We start from the raw sequence: 21930 nt of genomic DNA, 5'->3' as shown, positions 1-21930 counted from the left end.
CTAAGACTTTGCCCAGCAGGCCTCTTTGGTTTTACTATTTATTTATTCCCTAGTGAGTTGCTTCATTATAGCTTGCAACATGATGATTTTCTCATTACTTGCATATTTTAAAATTTGAATTTTTTCTCTTTTTTTTCTTTTAGAATTGCTTTTTTCACCTGCTGTGTCTATTTAGTTATAGTAAAGTATAGCTTAGAGCACCTGCGTGGCTCAGTTGGTTCAGCATTTGGCTTCTGCTCAGGTGGTGATCTCGGGGTCCTAGGATCAAGCTCTGGGGTGGGCTCCCTGCTTGTGCTTCTCTCATTATCTCTATCTCTCTCAAATAAATGAATAACACCTTTGAAAAAAAAAAGTACAGCTCAAATTGGGAAAGTAGGATAAATCCAGTTAGAGGTTTGCTTATTTTAAAAATTTTTCCAAAACCGAGCTTAGACTTTATTTTCTCTTGCCTTTGTTGTCTACTTTATTGATTTCTATTCTATTTATTGTTTCCTTCCTTTTAATGTGTTTGGGTTGTATTTTTTCCCCCAACTTTCTGAATGCTTAGCTTGTTGGTTTAATATTTGTCTCTGATCGATGCCAGGTTTCTCAACTTCAGCACTATTAAAAATTTGGGTTAGATATTTTTTGTTGTTGGGGAGGGGGGCTGACCTGTGCATTGTATACTAAGTAGCAGTCTTGGCCTCTAGCCACTTGATGTCAATAGTGCACTTTTCCTTTCCCCACTCCCCACAGTTGTGACAATCAAAAATGTCTGCATATACTGCCAAACACTCCTTGGGGGCAAAACACCCTTGGTTGAGAACCACTGGGTAAATGCATTTAAGGATATAGATTTTTTTCCTTAATACCTTAGTCATTGCTTGCTTTAGTTACAGCCCATACATATTGCATGTAGTGTTTATTGTCGTTCAGCCTAATACAGGTCTACAATTCCTAATCTGTAATTCTGAAATCAAAACTTTTCCCCTAAATTTGCAGAAAGTACATTTGATCACAAAACCTGACCTGAACAGACCTAAGACTATAGTCTTTGTTTCTGACGTATTTTACTTTTTACTGCTTTTGTGTTTTGCTGCAGAAATATTAATATCTAATTATGGAGTACTATATTAGATCTCATTGGGAGTATTATATATGAAATACGTACTATGTAGCTTCAAAATTCCTAAAAATTCTGAATTGAGTCCTGTTTCTCTGGGTCAAAATGATTTTTGGTAAGCCGCTGTGGACAAGAATTTGATAATTTCCTCTCTGAAATACCTCTATAATTTGAGTTAGTTTCTAAGCATAAGGTGTTGTTTTTTGTTTTGTTTTGTTTTTTGTTTTTCGTTTTTAAAGCTTGATGTCAAGCATGCTATTTTGGTTAGAGTAAAGCTTTGTATACAGGAATAAGAAGAGGGGTGCCTGGCTGGCTTAGTCAATAGAGCGTGGGAGTCTTGATTTCAGGGTTGTGAGTTCAAGCCCCATGCTTGGTGTGGAGATTACTTAAAAAAAAAAAAGGACTGGAAAGAAATAAGGGTAGGAAAGTGAACTGGGGCCAGATTGAAAGGAACCATAAAGGTTTAAGAGGTTTTAATTTTGTTGTGCAGGCAACATTATGACCAGGCAATTCATCTGGTTTTGTGACTCAGCCTTTGTCTCACAGCTTTTTTTTCTTTTTTTTAGATTTTATTTATTTATTCATGAGAGAGAAATATATAGAGAGGCAGAGACATAGGCAGAGGGAGAAGCAGGCTCCTCTCGGTGTCCATCGAAAGATGAATGGATAAAGAAGATGTGGTTTATGTATACAATGGAACATTACTCAGCCATTAGAAACGACAAATACCCACCATTTGCTTTGACGTGGATGGAACTGGATGGTATTATGCTGAGTGAAATAAGTCAATCAGAGAAGGACAAACATTATATGGTCTCATTCATTTGGGGAATATAAAAAATAGTGAAAGGGAATTAAGGGGAATGGAGAAAAAATAAGTGGGAAAATCAGAAAAGGAGACAGAACATGAAAGACTCCTAACTCTGGGAAACAAACTAGGGGTGGGCAGGGGTTGGGGGTGACTGGGTGACGGGCGCTGAGGTGGGCCCTTGATGGGATGAGCACTGGGTATTATTCTATATGTTGACAAATTGAACACCAATAAAAAATAAATTTATTAAAAAAAAAAAAAAAAGCAGGCTCCCTGAGGGAAGTCTGATGCAGGACTTGATCCCAGGACCCCAGGACCCCAGGATCATGAGCCACCCAGGCGTCCAGCTTTTTTTTTTTTTATTTAAGATTTTATTTATTTATTCATGAGAGACCCAGAGAGGGGGTGGGGCAGGGACAGGCAGTCCTAATCTCTCACTTAATTTTAAGATATTTGATCATGTTAACTATATTTTCCCTGTTGAGTTTTTTTTTTACCTTGACAGCCTTTATGACTTGATTCTTATTTTTTCCCCCTAGCTCTTCTAATTACTAGATTCTTTTATAAATTTCTCTTGCTCTGCTTATTTCTTAAATGTCTATTATTTTTTAATTCTGCAGCTCCTTCCTGGTCATTTCATTTATTCCTGTGACTTCAGTGATCTTTATGTGATAACCCCCAAACTCTTTTCTTTAGCTCACATTCTCTGCAGAGATTTAAACTACCCAATATTTAGCTACTCATGAAACATTTCTACCTGCCACGTTTTTTTTTTTTAAGATTTATTTATTTGCAAGAGAAGGAGAGAAAGTGTGCAGGGAGGGGCAGAGGGAGGAGAATCTCCAGCAGACTCCCCACTGAGTGGAGCTCTACTCTGGGCTCAGTCCCAGGACCCATAGCTCATGATCTGATGCTCAACCAACTGAGCTATCCTAGTGCCCCAACTCCTTGCCATGTTAAGATAGTTGAAATTTAGCAAGTCCAAAGAGAACTAATTTTTTACCTATCCCTTCTGCTCACATTAAGCAGCAATTTAGTCCTCTTAATTCTTCCTCCTAAATGTTTTAAAACAATCAGATTTTTAAGTCTGTTTCCTAGCATAGGCTATCCTTTGAGCCCTGTAGATTACTTCAGCTTTCCAATTAGCCTGCATGTTTCCAGTTTAGGTTATTCTCCATTTTACAGCCAGAGTGGTCCTTTGATTATACAGTCTAGTGATACTACTCTCTCTCTCTCTCTCTCTTTCTTTTTTTTTTTAAGATTTTATTTATTTGAGAGAGAGAGAGAGAGCGACAGAGATCACAGAGGGAGAGGGAGAGGGAGAAGCAGATTCGCCACTGAACAGAGAGCCCATCGCAGGGCTTGATACCAGGACTCCAAGATCATGACCTGAAGCTGCAGGCAGACGCTTAACCGACTGAGCCACCCAGGCACCCCATCCTTCTTAAAACTTATAAAAATTCCTAAAATCTTAAAACTCTTCATTGAGTCCTGGGTATTACTCAGGACTCTTAGTAGTGGATGACAGAAACTAAATTCATACTAGGTTTGGCAAAGAGTGGAATCATTGGAAGGTTATGTAAATGCAGAAGGCATTGGAATGTAGCTAGACTAGGCCTCAAAGACACGTAGAACCTGGATTTATAATACAACTGATACTTTCTTCACTTCCTTTTTTCTCTTTCTGTGGACTGGCTTCATTCTCTTCTCACTGCACAGTGATTTGTGGACTGAAGAACTAGCCCCAAAGTTTGTGCTTTATATAGTGACCAGTTAATAAATATAATGTGGTAATTGGAATTTGAACAGTATTGTTGAGGGATTGGTTTTCACAAAATCATGGTAATGGAAATTTGTATATATCAGGACTGTGCAATATGAGGATTGCCTGTATTAAGATACATTAACATGACTTATGATACCGTATTATCTGGCTGCTGCTTCTTCTTCTTCTTCTTCTTCTTCTTCTTTTTAAGATTCATCTTAAAACTACTTCTCTTTTTGGAGCTCTGCTCAGATCTTACTAGTTCATGTAGTTTGCCCAAATTTGAATTTCCATGCCTGTTCCCTAGTCTCTCATTTCTCTACCCTATTCTCTCCTGTTGGGCTCTCCTACTCATTCTTTTAAATTTTTCTGTAGATACTGCTTTCTTTGAAAAAAGCTTTTCTGTCCCTTTAAATTTGGGTTGTATATTCTGCCTGAAGTATTTCCATCTCCTATATGCCTTTTCTGTCATAATACAGAACACATGGTCACACTGTATTGTGCTCATTTACCTGTCACATCTACCAGGCCATGTTTTCCATGCATGTAGAAATCATGGCAGTGCTGTTCCTGACTGTATCCCAAGAGCCTAGACGAGGTGGCCAAAATAATAGGCACTCAGTAAAGTTTTTTTTAGTTTAATGACACATAATCAGACTTTCGATGGAGTACAAATAGTACAATATCATTGGAAGGTATTTTAGAAGAAAACGTATAGGCTAGTCAGACATAACAACCTAGGTACCAAATTATAAAATATTGCGAATTTATACTTTCTTATACTTTAAATGAAATCTGTATTTGATAGCATGCATTCTGTGATCCTTCTAGTTAAATAAATACACTGCAGACATCATGATTGGAGATCTGTTTTTAGTCTGATATGGTAGGTGCTTAATAAATACATGTTAAATCAATGAAGGGACAACTTAAGTTTTAAACTTTTTTTGGTTGTAATAATTATTTTCATTTATTTCTAAGGTATCTTCATGTTTTAATGATCTTCTGGTCATTTGTTGCTGGAGTTGTTACATTCTATTGCTCATTGGGACCAGATTCTCTCTTACCAAATATATTCTTCTCAATAAAATACAAACCGAAGGTAAAATTTATGTGTTCCTGTTCCTGTTTTTAAGAGTCAGTATGTATTACCTATGCTGTTTGATATTATTACTGAAAGCATGTTAAAGCAGTGATTTAAAAAAATCCATCTGCTGTTATTTAATGGAAGATATCAGAACATATTTGAAATGCAATTTACATATGTGTATATTTTTAAGGTATGCAGTAAAAAGAAAATATAAAATTCTCAAAAAGTTGGGATCCATAATTTTAGATACCTAACTGCATATTCACTATGAAGACAATAAATTAAAACAGAGGTCCCCAAAGTTGATTATACAGTAGAATCACCTGGGGAATCATTGGAAAAATGAGGGAGATTTCTAGGCTCTTTTATCAAATTTTGCTGGAATAGTTCTTGGGTAGGGCCTCATAATCAGTATTTGTTAAAAGCTTTCCAGGTGATTCTGAGGCACAGACACAACAATTAGGAACTCTGGATTAAATTATCTTAACCCTGTTAATTTCCTAAATGTCTTATTAGCTCTATTAAAAGAGACAAAAATAATCAGGCAGTTTTCCTTAACCAAAATAATTTGTATATTTGAAATTTCATTAGGGTGATACTGTATTGAATCTATCTCTAGTAGGCATAGTCACTAGTGTGTAGATATTTTGAAGTCTTGCTTAATAATTCAAGTTGATGCAGTCCCTCTTCTTAGGTTTATTGGTATTTCTACTTAGAAAAAACAAGAGGAAAGTGATGCCCCATATTTGGTCAGAAATGTTACTAGTTATTACATCTCTTCCCCCCTTATTGAAGTTACGGTTTTGGAGAAATAGGAAATAGTTTTTTCTTACATGTCTGCAGTAGAATATCATTTCCAAATATAGATTGATTTTTTTTTTTATAATGAGCATAAAAACTGACCTTAATTATATGCTTGGAAATTTGGTTTAGGTATTGCATTTCATCAGGTACTTTTTCTTATTTGGCAATTTAGCCAGTAGAATTTATTACAAAGAATGGTTTCAGTGTTATGGCAGACAATAATAATTAAAAAATATTCTCTGAATATATAGATTGATTAATAAGCTTTTGAAAAGTTGATTCTCTTTACTAAAGATTATGTGTAAAGTAAACACAAATCTCTCCTCTTCCCCATTTCCCTTTTTTAGCAGTTAGGACTTCAAGAATTATTTCCTCAAGGTCGTAGCTGTGCTGTTTGTGGTAAAGTGAAATGTAAAAGACATAGGTAAGTTACGCATTTTTTATTCGTCGATCCTTCCAATTATATTTTGGATATCAAGCAGTTTAATTGTATGATTTTCTTTAGGCCTTCCTTACTACTTGAAAACTACCAGCCGTGGCTAGATCTGAAAATTTCTTCCAAGGTTGATGCATCTCTCTCAGAGGTAACTGATTTAATTAACATTGCCAAATATACTCAAGCAGAAAATACTAAGTATCAATGGAAATTTAATTGTGGAACATCTTAATATATGCTATATAATCAGTTCTTAACTAAGTAGTTGATTATTATGAAATATGCAGCTCAAATGGAAAGAGAAATGTTTTTGGGTCCCATGTCTAATTTAACTGGACATTTTAGCCAAAGGCAGCACTGTTTTACCTAGATATTGTCTAAGTTTTATAGTGATAGTCATCTTTATGGTTAGGGCAATACCATTTTGTAGTTCCAAAAGGAGACCTGAAATATAAGGAGCAAGTATGTCCTGCTGAATTATCCCAGCTTTCACACTTGCTGAAGGGTAGAGCAGAGAATGGGATACTTTTCACTGTTTCCCAATAATGTAGGAAAGCATGCTCCCTTATCTTTGTTATAGTTACATTTTAAAAGAAAATGGTGACATATATTTTAGTTATTTTTATTCATTCATTCATTCATTCATTCATTCATTCATTCGAGACACTGAGAGAAAGTCAGAGACACAGGCAGAGGGAGAAGCAGGCAGAAGGAGAAGCAGGCTCCCGGCGGGGAGACCATTCAATCCCAGAAACCCGGGATCATGCCCTGAGCTGAAGGCAGACGCTCAATCACTAAGCCACCCGGGTGTCCCATTTTAGTTATTTCTTTTACAGACTTGTTTTCTCCATTGATCTGAGAAGGGAGTCAAGTCCTTGAAGGCAGTAAATGGGGACTGATTTATTCCCAGCACCAAGTATGGTGCCAGATATGTTGTTGGTAGTTGATAGATATGTATCGAATTAAATTGAATGCTAATTAATTGAAAAATAGCATTAGGCATCAGAATCCTGCCTCATTATCTTTTTTCCCAATTTGTATCATTTCACTAAAAGTATGCTACATAAATGCCAAACTCTTGGCACTTTTTTTTCATTTCTTCTTTTTTCTTCATTTTCATCTTCCAGATTCCTTGGTTTAAGACTACGCTATCTAGTATGATAGCCACTAGCCATATGTGGCTGTTCATAAATACTTGAAATGTGTTAGTCCAAATTGAGATGCGATTTTGAGGATTTAGTAAGAAAAAAGGAATGTAAAGTAACCTGTCATATATTTTATTGAACATGTGTTGAAATTATAATATTTTGAATATATTGGGTTAAATAAAATATGTCATAAAATTAATTTCACCTGTTTCTTTTTACTTTTTAAGAATGTAGCTACTAGAAAATATAAGATTACATATGTGGTTCACATTGCATTTCTATTAGAGAGTGCTGATTTGAGGTCTGCTAAAGATAAGACCTCTACCATGAGGATTATTTGTGGGTCTTTGACACTTCATTTCTTAAACAAAAGAAGAAAAAACTTATGCGAAGCTCTTGGCCTACTGCCCAGCACATACTGGTTTTGGTAAATACTAGCTCCAACATTTAAAAACTTCTTTTTGAGATCTTACTATAAGTAGGAACTGAACTAGGCTCCAGGAATAAAAGGAAAAATAAGATATGGTTCCTTTCTTCTAGGAAATTCAGTCTAGGAGGGGAGGTAGACATATAAATAGGTAAATAGAATATAATGTGAATGCAGGCAATAATGGAAGAAATGTATAATATATATTACTAGTACATAGGAAAAAGTGCATAACTGTTGAAAGGGGTAATCAGAAAGTTTGAGTAGCAGTTTGACAGACTGATAGTGTGGAAAAGGGTATTTCAGGATTTAGGATGAGCTTTTGAAAAGAAAGAGAAGCTTTGAAAAAAGTGTTCAGTAAGCTGGAGGGCAAAATGTCGGGGAGGATGTGGGCATTGAGGAGACTGTATTCTCGTAGCTAATATTTATTAGTTACTTACTGCTAGGCACTGTACTAATTACTATACTTACATTATTTCCTGGAGTCACACAACCTATAAAATAGGTACTGTTATTGATGATTTTACCAAACGTAGGCTTTAGAGGGGTTTAATAATTTTCTCAGGTTCGTAGCTGGTTGGTAGCAGAACTTACTATAAAAGCGGAGTCTGGCTTAGTTCTTAACCAGTTTTCATATGGCTCTTTAGAAATCATATCATCAAAAGACTTAAAGGATCTTGCTGAAGGAGTTTGATCATGGCTCCCATGATCTCTGATCTCTGATCTCTGATTTTTGAACTATATAACTAGAGTTTTCAGATGTGACTCACAGGATACAGTGGGAGGTGAAAAGGAAGTAAATGGTCACAGTTGCTAGCAGGCAGCTTTCTCCTACACCTTCAAAATCAGTGCAGCTCAACTTTTCTTACTTTGATACATTGTGGTTTCATAATTGAGGGTTTTATGCAGGGGAGTGATGTGGTCAAATATATGTTTTAGATTACTTTGGCAGTTCTGGAGGATAGACGGGAGCTAGCTTACAAGGAGGGAGACTAGTTTAGAGGATATTGCTACAATATAGGGTTGAGAAGATAAGAACTCAACAGTGGATCTGTAGAAAAGAGCTACTTAGGCTGTAAAATCAGTAATATTTGGTGATTGAATGTGGGGAATAAAGACCAAATGTTTAATGGCAAATTTTCTAGTCTACTTTCTGTGTCATATCCCTGTTTCCTGTATCTTCCTTTCCCAACTGGTATCACTTGTGCTTAGTTTTTCTAATTAAAAAATCAAATTTTGCCTTAATATTTAGAGAATCTATAACCTTTCTTAGTGCTAATATAGGCATATAGTCAGATTAGATACTTTTGTTCAGTCCCTTCCTACTGCTTTTGAAAGTTACTGCCCACTGTTGCAGGTCTTTCTAAAAATTAAGATAATGCTGCACAGTTAAGAAATGGAAAGTTTAACACCCAGGGCTTTTCTTTTGTTACTTTTTCACTTACAATTTATATACTGATTGTTAATTTACAGCTAAAATTTTTACAAAGTGAACATCTCTAATACTACCAGAACTCAGATCAAGAAATAAAGCTTTACTCCAGAAGTCCTCCTCATACTCCCTTTTAGTCATTATTCTCCCTTCAAAAGTAATCACTGATACCTAATTTTGGCCCCTTATGTAAGTCTGACCTACCTGTATTTTACAAAGAGAGTTAGGAATCCAGAAGACTAGCCTGTTATTTTCCTTCTTTCCATAGTACTTTTAGTTCAGTGAAACTTCAGAGTCAGAAACAATTTGTTTATTTGTTTTCGTTGTGGAATGCTTAGAAATGTGTGTATGTCATTCTAACAGTATTGTTTCTTTTTATGGAGTTTTATGGTTTTCAGAGTGTTTTCTCATATGTTCTTTTCTGATCATCATGACAAGCATGTAAGGTTTATGTATACATTTTGTCATGTAAAAGTGTGATATTAGATGTCAGTATTTGGGATAATAAAATTGGTTCTTGGTAATATATATTACTTAGTAGTATGGTCCATTTTCCTAGAATTAGTTAATTAATTTGATTTTTCTTTAAAAATGAATTTTTATACAGGTTCTTGAATTAGTATTGGAAAACTTTGTTTATCCATGGTACAGGTATGTTCTTTCTATTAGACGTTTTTATTTAGTGAATGCAGTTAAGTGTGCTAATGAAGTGTTTTCAACGTAGGTCAGGATTTCTTAACTTTGATACTATTGACATTTTAGGTCAAGTAATTCTTTGTTGTGGGGGACTGTCCTGTGCATTATAGGATATTTAGCAGAACCCCTGGTCTTTTTGCACCTCCTCATTCTTTTATTTGTGACCACCAGAGTGTCTTCAGAGATCGTCATATGTTACCCAGGAGGCATAATTGGCCCTAGAAAAGAACCATATGTATAGGCAATCAAACAGTTTAGCGATAGCAAAGAAAAACCTTGGCTCCTTTTTGAAAGAAAATTAGCTTAGAGAATTTCTCATCACTCCTAAATGGTGTGATTTAATGTTTTATATGCACTTTTTATGTTTGAAATAATTGTACATTTAGAGGATAAATTTATATCTAGATGTTTCATTAAATTGAAGGATAATTTTAATAGAATTTTCCTAGAATATTAATGTTTTTCCCAAAGTAACTTTGTTCAGTATCTGCTATGGATATACAAGTGCCCTTTGCCTTGTGGGATATAGAAAATAATTTAGATCTGAGAAATTAATCTAGTTTGAGAATCAGAAATTCAATGTATATATTTAATGTCTTTTCCTTACAAAAACATCATGTATTTAGTTACATATTTGAATACTTACACCTATTTGACTTATAACTGTAAAATTTAATGACATCTATCCTCATTTTATATATTTTAAATTTTCTAATTAACACATGCTAGTAGGTGAGATGCTCTATATGTATTACACTTAATATCCAATTTATATTCTGCATTTTCCTGAAAAGCTGTGTAAATTAATATTTTTATATTAATTAAGATATTCTATCTTAAATATGGGACAATTGCCACATAAGTAAAGCTGGTGGAAGTCTTCCTGTAAATGAATCCTGTTGTAAAGACTCCCCCCACCCTGCCCATGCTCTGACCTTTCATTAAAGCTGGCTCTATTTCTAAATGATAAAGTATATATTTCCTCCTCTGTGTAGTTATTGATGCTGACATAGCCACTTCCCTAGGGTTGATAGTGGGAAGCTTGGTTAATACAATTATCTTCCATTATTCTGCCAAGGAACTTAATAGCACCATCTTCAGTTCAGGATATCACCACTATACATATCTTTCTTGCTTGTTTTGATTAGAGAAATGTCCTAATTCTTTTAGGGACCTCAGGACTTCAGGAAAATGAAAAGTAGCTCCTCAAAAGAAGGTTGTCAAAATTTGTTTAAAAATTTTTGTGTTTCAGTTTATTTTCTTTCTCAAATAGAACACATTTAAGAAAACTTTTTAGAGTTAATTTATATTATTAATTTATAAATACTTTAAACTAATTTAAAATTTTGTATTAATTTTGTTGCTCCTCCAAAATTATTCATTGTTTTATTTCATAGAAATTTCTTTGATGATGCTTAGGAAATGATTGGAGTATTATAAAAATATGACTTTGTACATGTGGTTGTCTACAGGGAAATACACACTACAACTTAGTGATTATGTCTTAGTACTAGAATTATGAGAGATGCTATTTTTTCTTTGTACATTTTAATCTTTTATTCTGTAATGTAATGCATTATTTGTTAAAAAAGTGAAGAAAATAGCATAAATAAATAGAAAAAAGAGGAAGTTCTAAACTTTTCTTGGTTTCTAAAAAAAATAGCTGTATGTTTCTCTGAGCTTTTAAATACTTGCTTTTTTCCTTAATTGAAGGGATGTAACAGATGATGAGTCCTTTGTTGATGAACTGAGAATCACATTACGATTTTTTGCATCTGTCTTAATTCGAAGGATTCACAAGGTATATATGTATAATGAGAAATTTGGGAATTTGGGGTTTTATTATATTACTAAAGAGATTTTTAAAAATCTTAGTTTTACTTTATTCTATGCTGTATGTATTTTTAAAAAATTTTTTAGATTAAAAGATAAATGGGTCACTTTTGATTCATTGATAAATTTTACTTTCCTTAATGCTTAAATATCTTCATTTGTGCTGATTAGAAATAAAAAGACAGCTATAGAAAGAAAAGTCATGTTTCACTTAGATGAATTTACCGAGTAAATGGTGATGATTATGATCTCCTTTTTAAAAAAATTTTTAGGACATAATATGTGTATGTTTGGATCTTTGCCTGTATATAGTTAAGTGTGTTGACTGTAGACACACATGCTTGTATATTGCCTTGTCAGTTTGATAGGATTGGTATATTATGTGCTATTAGTAACTAAAGTTAAATCTTGTTAAATGTTTCTATACTTTTTTGAGAAATTAACAATATAGTCAACCACTGTAGAAAATACATGCAAAAATTATGAATAAGCAGCTCACAAAAGAAAAATTTAAAAATGGCCAATAAATACTTGAAAATATGTTATTTTGATGGGATATTATTCTGTTGCTTATCAGGTTGGGAATGATAAAGGATGATAATGTTTACTAATGGTGGTTGTAGGAAAACAGGCAAAGCAAATACAGATCGCAATTGGTATAATTCTTATACTGGAAGGCAGTTTGGCAACCTTTATTAAAAGACTTAAAAATGTCTACACTCCCAAATATAATTCTGTTTTTGTTAATATATTATAAAGAAATAATTAGAAATATACATAAAAATATATCCCCAAAGATTCATTATAGTGTGAGTTAAAATAAGGAAAGCCAAAAAGAAAAACTGACATCTAATGATAAGATTGTTGATTAAAATACAGTACATGCCAATTACAGAATTCTGTGTGGCCATGAAAAATTATTTTGTAGAATAGTACTTATTTATATGAGAAATTATTTTTCTTAAATTATCTCAAGTGGAATAGGCTGGAATAATATATGTGATATTTTTCCACATTGAAAACAAAGCTCATATAAGCTTGTTAATATGTGTATTAAGGACATATAAATATATCCTTATCATTGTTAACTTACTATTGCAGTGGGTTGATGCTGATTTTTGATTATTCCTGTGCATTTCTTTCTGTTCACCTTTGTTTTTTGGTATGAGCTTTTACCATTTAATAAATAGAAAATTGATAAACATTAACCATATTGTTTAAAAAAGGTCAAAGGCAGCTGTATAGACTATTTAATTGGAATAAAAGATTTGGTAAGAAATATCCATTGGTTGATGATAAACCACTTAAATTACAACTTAGAGTAAGTCAAATAAAATTAATTGATCAAAAAGCTGACTCATTATAATATATTTATTGATAGGTATTAGTAGAATAACTCTGCTCTGCTAAGCTTTGAGATAGCCTAGTGATTTTAAAATCAAAGTACTTCACATTTGATTGTGTTATATGTATTTTTTGGTAACAGCTTTATTAAGGTCTGCTTTGTATACTGGACAGTTCATCTATTTAAGTGTATAATTCGATGGTTTTTAGCATATTCCTCAATTTACTCAACCATCACCACAATTTTATAACATTTTTATCACCCAGAAGGAGACCTCATACGCTTTAGCCATTAACCCTTGTTCTTTCATCTACTTAGATCTAGCCAACACCTAATCTACTTTCTGTCTCTGTAGCTTTGTTTATTCTGGAGATTTCATATAAATGAAATCATGTAATGTGTGGTCTGTTTTGATTGGTTATTTTGACTTGGCATAATGTTTTCAGAGTTCATCCATGTTACATTGTAGCATGCATCAGTACTTCTTTCTTTTTTTTTATGTCTGAATAATATTCCATTGTGTGGATATGCCACATTTTATTTATTCATCCGACAGTTGATGGACATGGGGATTATTTCCATTTTTTGACCCTTCTGGATAATGGAGCCGTAACATTTGTGTACGAGTGTTTTTGATGGTTGTGGGCATATATGTTTTCATTTTCCTTGGGTACATATCTAGGAGTATAATTGTTGAGTCAAATGGTAACTCTGTTTAACTTTTTGAGGAACTACCAGACTCTTTTCCAAAGTGGCTATACATTTTACATGCCCACCAGTTATGTGAGGGTTCTATTTCTCTATCTCCTTGTCACAACTAATTTTTATCTCATTTTTAAAATTTTAACCATGTCTAATGGGTAAGAAGTAGTATCATTGTGGCTTTGATTTACATTTCCCTGATGACTTACATCTTTTCATATGCTTATTGGCCATTTGTATATCTTTTTTTGGAGAAATGTCTATTCAAATCCTTTTCCTATTTTTTTAACTGGATTGTCTATGTATTATTGAGTTGTAAGCATCCATATATTTTCTTTTGTGTTCTGGATTGTTAAGCTTTCTGTCCTTTCTTTTCATTTTATCTGCATTACTATCCCAGCAGATAAGTAGATCATTATTATACCCATTTTATAGAAAGTAATTTTGTGAAAGTGTCAGAGGTAGTAATTAATGGGATTATGCCTGGTCATCTTATTCCTAGTACAATGTTCTGTCCCTGATACTGTTACCTAAATAATACAAATTGGCAGTTTGGGGATAATGGAAATAATGAATCATTGATGGTGGCCTTTTTTAAGATTAAAGTTTAATGATGAACCCATTATTTTACCATTTTGATTCTGACCTGAAGTCTCCAAAATGGAACTTAAAAATGAAAATTTTCATGAGTATTCTCAGATGATAAGATAATATAAAATGTTTGGAAATGAAAGCATTCTGTTTGTTAAATATTTGTTTATTTGTTAAATATTACAGCAGTTTGAAATAAGTCAATAGGAGGACAAACATATAGTCTCATTCATTTGGGGAATATAAATAATAGTGAAAGGGAATAGAGGGGAAGAGAGAAGAAATGGGTAGGAAATATCAGAAAGGGAGACAGAACATGGAAGACTCCTAACTCTGGGAAACGAACTACTAGGGGTGGTGGAAGGGAGGAGGGCGGGGGGTGGGGGTGACTGGGTGGCGGGCACTGAGGGGGGCACTTGATGGGATGAGCACTGGGTGTTATTCTGTATGTTGGCAAATTGAACACCAATAAAAAATAAATTTAGTATTATAAAAAAATGAAAAAAATATTACAGCAGTTGATAGTCATTGAGGACAAGAAGCCAGAGAGAAATGAGGAGTAATGTTACTTTGCAATAAGGCATACTACTAAACAGAAATATCCCCCATTACTGAATATGTTTGATCTTATATAGCCAAAAAATATCTGTAAACTGATCTGGGCTTTACTGGTAAATCACTAAAAATTGAGAATTTATGATAATCACACTTACTAGATTTATCAACCTGTGATTTCCCCCTTTAATATAGAATTTAAAAAATTGAAACGTTAACACAATATTTGGCTGTGATGCAATTTTTCATGCCTTTGATAAAGGGAAAATATAATGTGTTGAATTCTGTAGTAGAAGATAAGCCTGTTGAAGTCCAGTAAACATACTTTTTGGTGATTCATTTAATTTGCAATTTAGTTTTAGTTATTTTTTTGTCTCTTTTATGTGTGTACATATAAGCCTTCAATCTTCCATCACTAACCTACCAACCATAGTCAGTACAGTTTCCAGATTTTAAGCTGAAAAAATGTCTGTGGGGAATGATGAAATGCAATATTATTCCAAAATAGAATGCTTCTATATAACTTAAAACCAGGATTTATCTTGTTAAACTGAATTAAAAGACTTCATTTTTAAGTAACCTTAGTAAACAAATTTGTTGCCCCAAAGGGATAATAATTACTTGAGTTTTTTTTTAATGTATTTAAAAGAAACACATTAAAGAAATAAATCAAGAATAAAGATACTATTTTGTGAGAAAATTTAGTATATATATAATGTATGCGTATTAAGATATATTTTCTTTAGAGTGGTAGAAAAACTTCCTAAGTTGCAGTTAGTAAGATCCAAGAATGTAAAGTGCTTTTAAATTATTTTTGAAAGATTCTACATAATATCTAATTTTTAAGATCATGTGTTCTGGTATCTTAATTATAGTGCTCCTGCCATTTTAATTCAGTGATAATTGTTTTAAAATTTTTATTTTAATGTTGAATTTTTCTAGGTGGATATTCCATCTATTATAACCAAGAAACTTTTAAAAGCAGCAATGAAGCATATAGAAGTGATAGTTAAAGCCAGTCAGAAAGGTAATACAGTTTTCTACTATAAAGTTTGATTTTCATATACTTTCACCTTAAATACCTAAGTATAAATACTGATGTATTAATTGATGTTCACAAATGCTGTGAAAGTATTCTTTTAAACCAAAATCCTTTTTTTTCCCAAAATCCTTTTTAATACTTTGTTTACAGTATAAGTGATTGTGAAAACTCAGGAATCTATGAAAATTCAAATATAGTTAACTTTTGACTGTCATCATTGATGACTGTCATCTTCTTTTAAGTGATAGTCTGTTACCTTTATTATTCCTTCTCAGTTATCTCTCATCTCTTCCCCCCTTTCTCTTCTTAATGATTTCAACAGTTTTGCCCTATTCCAGCCCATTGCTACCATTTTAATTTCACAATACCACAATTCTCATGTTATCTCTACTAAAAAAAAATTTAGCGACTCTGTTATGGAGTCTACTTTCTAGTCGGGGATGCCTGGGCTCAGCGCTATAGTGCCTGCCTTGGGCCCAGGGCGTGATCCTGGAGTCCCGGGATCAAGTCCCACATCATGTCTGCTTCTCCCTTTGTCTGTGTCTCTGCCTCTCTCTCTGTGTCTCTCATGAATAAATAAATAAAATCTTTAAAAATAAATAAATAAATAAATACTTTCTAGTCAAATATTTTGATTTACTCTTATATTTCACTATTATGTGTTGGCTGGGATCACCCATTTGCAGTTTTTTGTGAATGTCCTGGCCTTTATATGGTCATGATTTGCGTGTACCATATGTTCAGCAAATGCTTTCTGATTGAATGAATGAAATCTTCATTTGGGACTTGTCTTGCTTTTAGATCAAACTGATTTTATTTTATTTTTTTTAACAAAATTACATTGATGCTCTATACTTTCTCTGCAAAACTGATTTCCCGGGATACCTGGGTGGCTCAGCAGTTGAGCATCTGCCTTCAGCTCTTGGAGTGATCCTGGGATTCCAGGATTGAGTCCTGCATCAGGCTCCCTCTGGGGAGCCTGCTTCTCCCTCTGCCTGTCTCTGCCTCTCTCTCTGTGTCTCTCATGAATAAATAAATAAAATCTTAAAACAAACAAACTGATTTTCTTGTGTTTGCATTTAGTGTTCTTTGTCAGTGTTTTCCCAGTGCTTTTGGTATTCTTTGTCAGTGCTACATACTATTCCATGTATGTAACTGTGTAGAAGAGGTTTCATGGTCTTATTTTCTGACAATTACTATGTATTATATTCCCCTTCTGGAAATTCCCAGTAAATATTAGCATACCAAAATCTCTGAGTAGTCCTGTAGCAAAAAAAAAAAATATATATATCTTTAACTATTTAAATAGCTTTTAGTTTCCCATATCCCAAATTGGTTTGAGTATGGAACCAATATTCCCTCCTTCATAATATCAGTTAATATAAGCAGTTCATTTGGGGAAATTGTGTTCTAGGTAGAGTTGAAATCAAAATAAATCAAATTATTAGTTTGTTTTTTGGTATGAATAATTCTTCAGTTATGAGAAGCATTTCAAATTTTATGTTTATATTTAAGATTTTTTTCTGTGTTTATCATTTAATAACAGCTAAAAGTAGTTTTACCTTCAAAATAGTTAAAAAGAGTTTGAATATGTGTGATTTAACTGTTGAATAAAAATTAATAAATATTGGGACTCCTGGGGACCTAGCAGTTGAGCGTCTGCCTTTGGCTCAGGGTGTGATTCCAGTCCTGGGATTGAGTCCCACATCAGGGTGCCTGTGAGGAGCTTGCTTCTCCCTCTGCCTATATCTCTGCCTCTCTCTCTCTCTCTCTGTCTTTTTTTATTTTTATTTTTTTTAAGATTTTACTTATTCATGAAATACACAGAGAAAGGGAGAGAGAGGCAGAGACACAGGCAGAGGGAGAAGCAGGCTCCATGTAGGGAGCCCGACGTGGGACTCGATCCCGCGTCTCCAGGATCATGCCCTGGGCTGAAGGCAGGCGCTAAACTGCTGAGCCACCAGTGATCCCCTCACTGTGTCTTTCATGAATAAATAAAATCTTAAAAAAAATTAACAAATATCATTATCCTGTCACTGATAAAAACAAACTTGAAGATAGCAATGATCTTATAAGAGCCATTTTGTCAAGGCTACTTTACTATCAGAAAAAAATTGGGAGGGATCCCTGGGTGGCGCAGCGGTTTGGCTCCTGCCTTTGGCCCAGGGCGTGATCCTGGAGACCCGGGATCGAATCCCACGTCGGGCTCCCGGTGCATGGAGCCTGCTTCTCCCTCTGCCTGTGTCTCTGCCTCTCTCTCTTCCTCTCTGTGTGACTATCATAAATAAATAAAGAAGGAAGGAAGGAAGGAAGGAAGGAAGGAAGGAAGGAAGGAAGGAAGGAAGGAAGGAAGGAAGGAAGAAAGAAGAAAGAAAGAAAGAAAGAAAGAAAGAAAGAAAGAAAGAAAGAAAGAAAGAAAGAAAGAAGAAAGAAAGAAAGAAAGAAAGAAAGAAAGAAAGAAAGAAAGAAAGAAAGAAAGAAATTGGGAGACGCCTGGGTGGCTTAGTGGTTGAGCATCTGCCTTCAGCTCAGGTTGTGATCCCGGGGTCCTGAGATCAAGTTCCACGTCAGGCTCCCCATGGGGAGCATGCTTCTCCCTCTGCCTATGTCTCTGCTTCTCTCTCTCTGTCTCTTTCATGAATAAATAAATTAAATCTTAAAAAAAAAAAGAAAGTATTTGGGGTGCCTGGGTAGCTCAGTTGGTTAAGCCTCTGCCTTTGACTAAAGTCATGATCCCGGGGTCTTGGGATTGAGCCCCACATCGGGCTCCTTGCTCAGTGGGGAGCTTGCTTCTCCCTCTCTCTCTGCCTACTGCTCCCCCTGCTTGTGCTGTCTTGCTGTCTCTCTCTTGGTCAAATAAATAAATTCTAACCCCCCCTAAACCCCACAAAAAAACAACCAAAAAACCCATAGGGGCATCTGGGTGTCTCAGTTGGGTAAGCATTTGCCTTTGGTTCAGGTTGATTCCAAGGTCCTGGGATCCAGCCCCAAATCTGGCTCACTGCTTAGTGGAAATTCTGCTACTTCCTCTCACTCTGCCCCTCTCCCTGTGTGCACATGCTCTCTTTCTCTCTCTCTCTCACATACAGAAATAAATTCTTAAAAAAAAACAAAACAAAACAGAAAAAGTGGGGTTTTTATGAGTAAATTTATTATTATTATTATTTTTAAAGATTTTATTTTTAAGTAATCTCTACCCGCAATGTGGGGCTCAGACTCACAACTTGATATCAAGAATCCCAATCCACTGATTGAGCCAGCCAGGCACCCAGTAAATTTTACTTTTTAGAGCAGGTTAAATTTATAGAAAATTGAGCAGGAAATATAGATTATGAGGGTGCTCATGTATCTTCATCTTTTCCCCATTAACATCTTGTATTAGTTGCTACATTTGTTACTTTTGATAAACCAATATTGACATATTATTATTAATTAAAGTCCACAGTTTTCATTAGGGCTTACTCTTTGTATTATACCTTCTACTGGTTTTGACAAATGCATAATGCCATCTATCTGCCATTACTGAATAGTTTCACTGCTTTAGAAATCCCCTGTGGGGATCCCTGGGTGGCACAGCGCTTTAGCGCCTGCCTTTGGCCCAGGGCGCGATCCTGGAGACCCCAGATCGAATCCCACGTCGGGCTCCCGGTGCATGGAGCCTGCTTCTCCCTCTGCCTATGTTTCTGCCTCTCTCTCTCTCTCTCTGTGACTATCATAAATAAATAAAAATTAAAAAAAAAAGAAATCCCCTGTGTTTCACACAGACATCTCCCTCTTTGCTTCATGAACCTTGGGCAACCATTGATCTTTTTGTTGTCTGCACAGCTTTGCCTTTTCCCGAATGTGATATAGTTAGAATCATACTATAGCCTTTCCAGACTTCCTTCTTTTATTTAAAAATACGGATTTAAGGCTCCTCAGTGTCTTTTCATGGCTCAATAGCTCATTTCTTTTTATTGCTTAGTTATATTCCAGTGTATGGATATGCCACAGTTTATTTATCCATTCACTTATTGAAGGACATTTTGCCTGCTTCCAAGTTTGGGTACTTATGAATAAAGCTGCTGTAAACATTTATGTGCTGGTTTTTATGTCGGAGAAGTATTTTTAATCTAGTCGTTTTTCTAAAGATAGATACTTTGAACACAGGCTCTGAGTAAATGGAGACACCTTTTATTTTTAGCTGAATTATCAGTTTAAATAAAATTCCCCAATTTTTTTTTTATCTCTGAGTGGTGATGTGTGTGTGTGTGTGAAATTTATTATTTTAGTATGAAATTTATTATTGAGTCTTTACAAGGGGGGAGTTGCTAATTTGGTACTATTAATGCAAAAAATGGTTCCCAACTATAAAATCACCATAAAATGCTAGATTTGATTAATTAATAACATTGTAGTTAATGAGATCCATAGAATTAAAAGGCCTGAGATTAGATGGGCTTTTATTTTATTCACATGTCCTGGCATTCTAAATATTGCAACAGTGAATTAGATAGACTTATAAAAAACGGTTTTCAGGTTTTTGAATTTTCATTACTTTAATGCATGGTTTTGTTTTCTAAATTCTTTGGCCTCACAATTGTGCATTGTTCAGAAGTTAATTAAAGGTTTATCTCTTCATTCATATTCCTTTTACTCTCTGTGTTTTCTTTGCAATCTTGTCTCTTGAGAATAGGGATTAGATAATCGTTTTCTGTCTGTGTATGTACTGTTGTGGCTCTTAGAAATACTGAATGTGGGCAGCCCAGGTGGCCCAGTGGTTTAGTGCCGCATTCAGCCCAGGGCCTGATCCTGGAGACCCCAGATCGAGTCCCACGTCAGGCTCCCTGCATGGAGCCTGCTCCTCCCTCTGCCTGTGTCTCTGCCTCTCTCTCTCTGTGTCTCTCATGAATAAATAAAATCTTAAAAAAAAAAAAAAAGAAATACTGAATGTATACACATTAGAAGTAGTAGTTTAATTATTTTTTAAAAAAGATTATTTGTCAGAAAGAGGAAGAGAGCACTTAGAAGCAGGGGGAGTAGTAGAGGAAGAGTGAAAGGCAGGTTCTCTGCTGAGCAGGGAGCTTGACATGGGGCTTGATCCTAGAACTCTGGGATCATGACCATAGCCAAAGTCAGATGCTTAACTGATTGAGCCACCCAGATGCCCTGCACTGGTTTAATTTAAATTAATAGTAAATTGCGCAGAAGGACCTTACTTTCCAGTTTTTCATCCTAAAGATATCAAAGAGATAGGTCTGAAGACCTTTCCTGTTTCCTGTTTTGGTTGGAAACTGCTAAATGATTAGGCAGTAGATGTACTGATGATTAGTGGGAATTAATCCATGCTCTGTTTTCCAGCATCTATATTTTGCTTATATTCTTAATTACGATTTTCCTCCCTATATTCTTTTTTATCTTTTGGTTGATTATTTTCTCATTATCTAGAGCTACAAAAAACTTTCATGTCTGACAGATGTTGAATAGATTCCAATCTGGTTTTTTAATTTATATATTGTGTGTGAATGCTTAATCACATTGAATGTTATAATTTTTATTCACTTTGCATGGTGACTTTTCAGTGTTTATATCTACTTATATCTACTCTTTATTGCTATGGGAACTGAGGCTCATATGGTTTATATCATTTGTTCCAGATCATATTAGTTAAGTATAGCTGGAATTTAGCATGGCTTAGTCTTATTTTAAATTCTGGCTCATGACAAATTTTTAAAAGGTCTGTGCCCTAAATTCTTGGAGAAAATGCTTAGTAAATAATGGCATAACTATGAAATAAAATGCATTTCTTGTAAAAACTACATCCATCTTTACCAGTCTTTCTTTTGTATCTCAGGCACAGGTAGCCTTCATTTACCTTCTTACTACTCACACTATTAGAATGTGTATATTGGCTTTTTGGGGTTAATGTGCATGGCATCCTCTTTAAATAAAAATAGAAGAAAATAGTCAAATGCCATTGAATTACAGTTAAGATTCCTTTCATAGACTCCATGGTTTTAAACTTGGCACAAAGTGCAAATAGGGGAAAGCATGACTTGTTTTCCTCCATGTCTTTTGAGGTGTGTAAAAAAGAGTGACAATACTATTACCTTTAAGTTAAAATATTAGTTTGGAGCACTTGGGTGGCTTAGGCAGCTAAGTCTCTGACCCT

At 34.5% G+C, this 21930-nt stretch overlaps 1 protein-coding gene across 9 annotated transcripts in view; it reads left to right on the top strand.

The window, feature by feature from the left end:
- SNX14 (sorting nexin 14) overlaps positions 1 to 21930 on the top strand; it is a 72856-nt gene that overhangs the window by 8136 nt on the left and 42790 nt on the right. For 6 of the 9 annotated variants that reach the window (XM_049092330.1, XM_049092331.1, XM_025444575.3 and 3 more), the window contains 6 exons: positions 4660 to 4780; positions 5920 to 5996; positions 6078 to 6156; positions 9623 to 9666; positions 11425 to 11512; positions 15680 to 15764. In XM_049092330.1, coding sequence (XP_048948287.1) covers positions 4660 to 4780; positions 5920 to 5996; positions 6078 to 6156; positions 9623 to 9666; positions 11425 to 11512; positions 15680 to 15764 — 494 coding nt within the window. The remainder of the gene's footprint in view (positions 1 to 4659; positions 4781 to 5919; positions 5997 to 6077; positions 6157 to 9622; positions 9667 to 11424; positions 11513 to 15679; positions 15765 to 21930) is intronic. The other 3 variants (XM_049092332.1, XM_049092329.1, XM_035698170.2) reach the window with 1 other exon arrangement.

The sequence above is a fragment of the Canis lupus genome, chromosome 12 (assembly GCF_003254725.2).
Source record: "Canis lupus dingo isolate Sandy chromosome 12, ASM325472v2, whole genome shotgun sequence".
Taxonomy (NCBI): Eukaryota; Metazoa; Chordata; class Mammalia; order Carnivora; family Canidae; genus Canis; species Canis lupus.
Note: the sequence above shows the minus strand (reverse complement) of the source record. Positions and strands in the feature narration are given on the sequence as shown.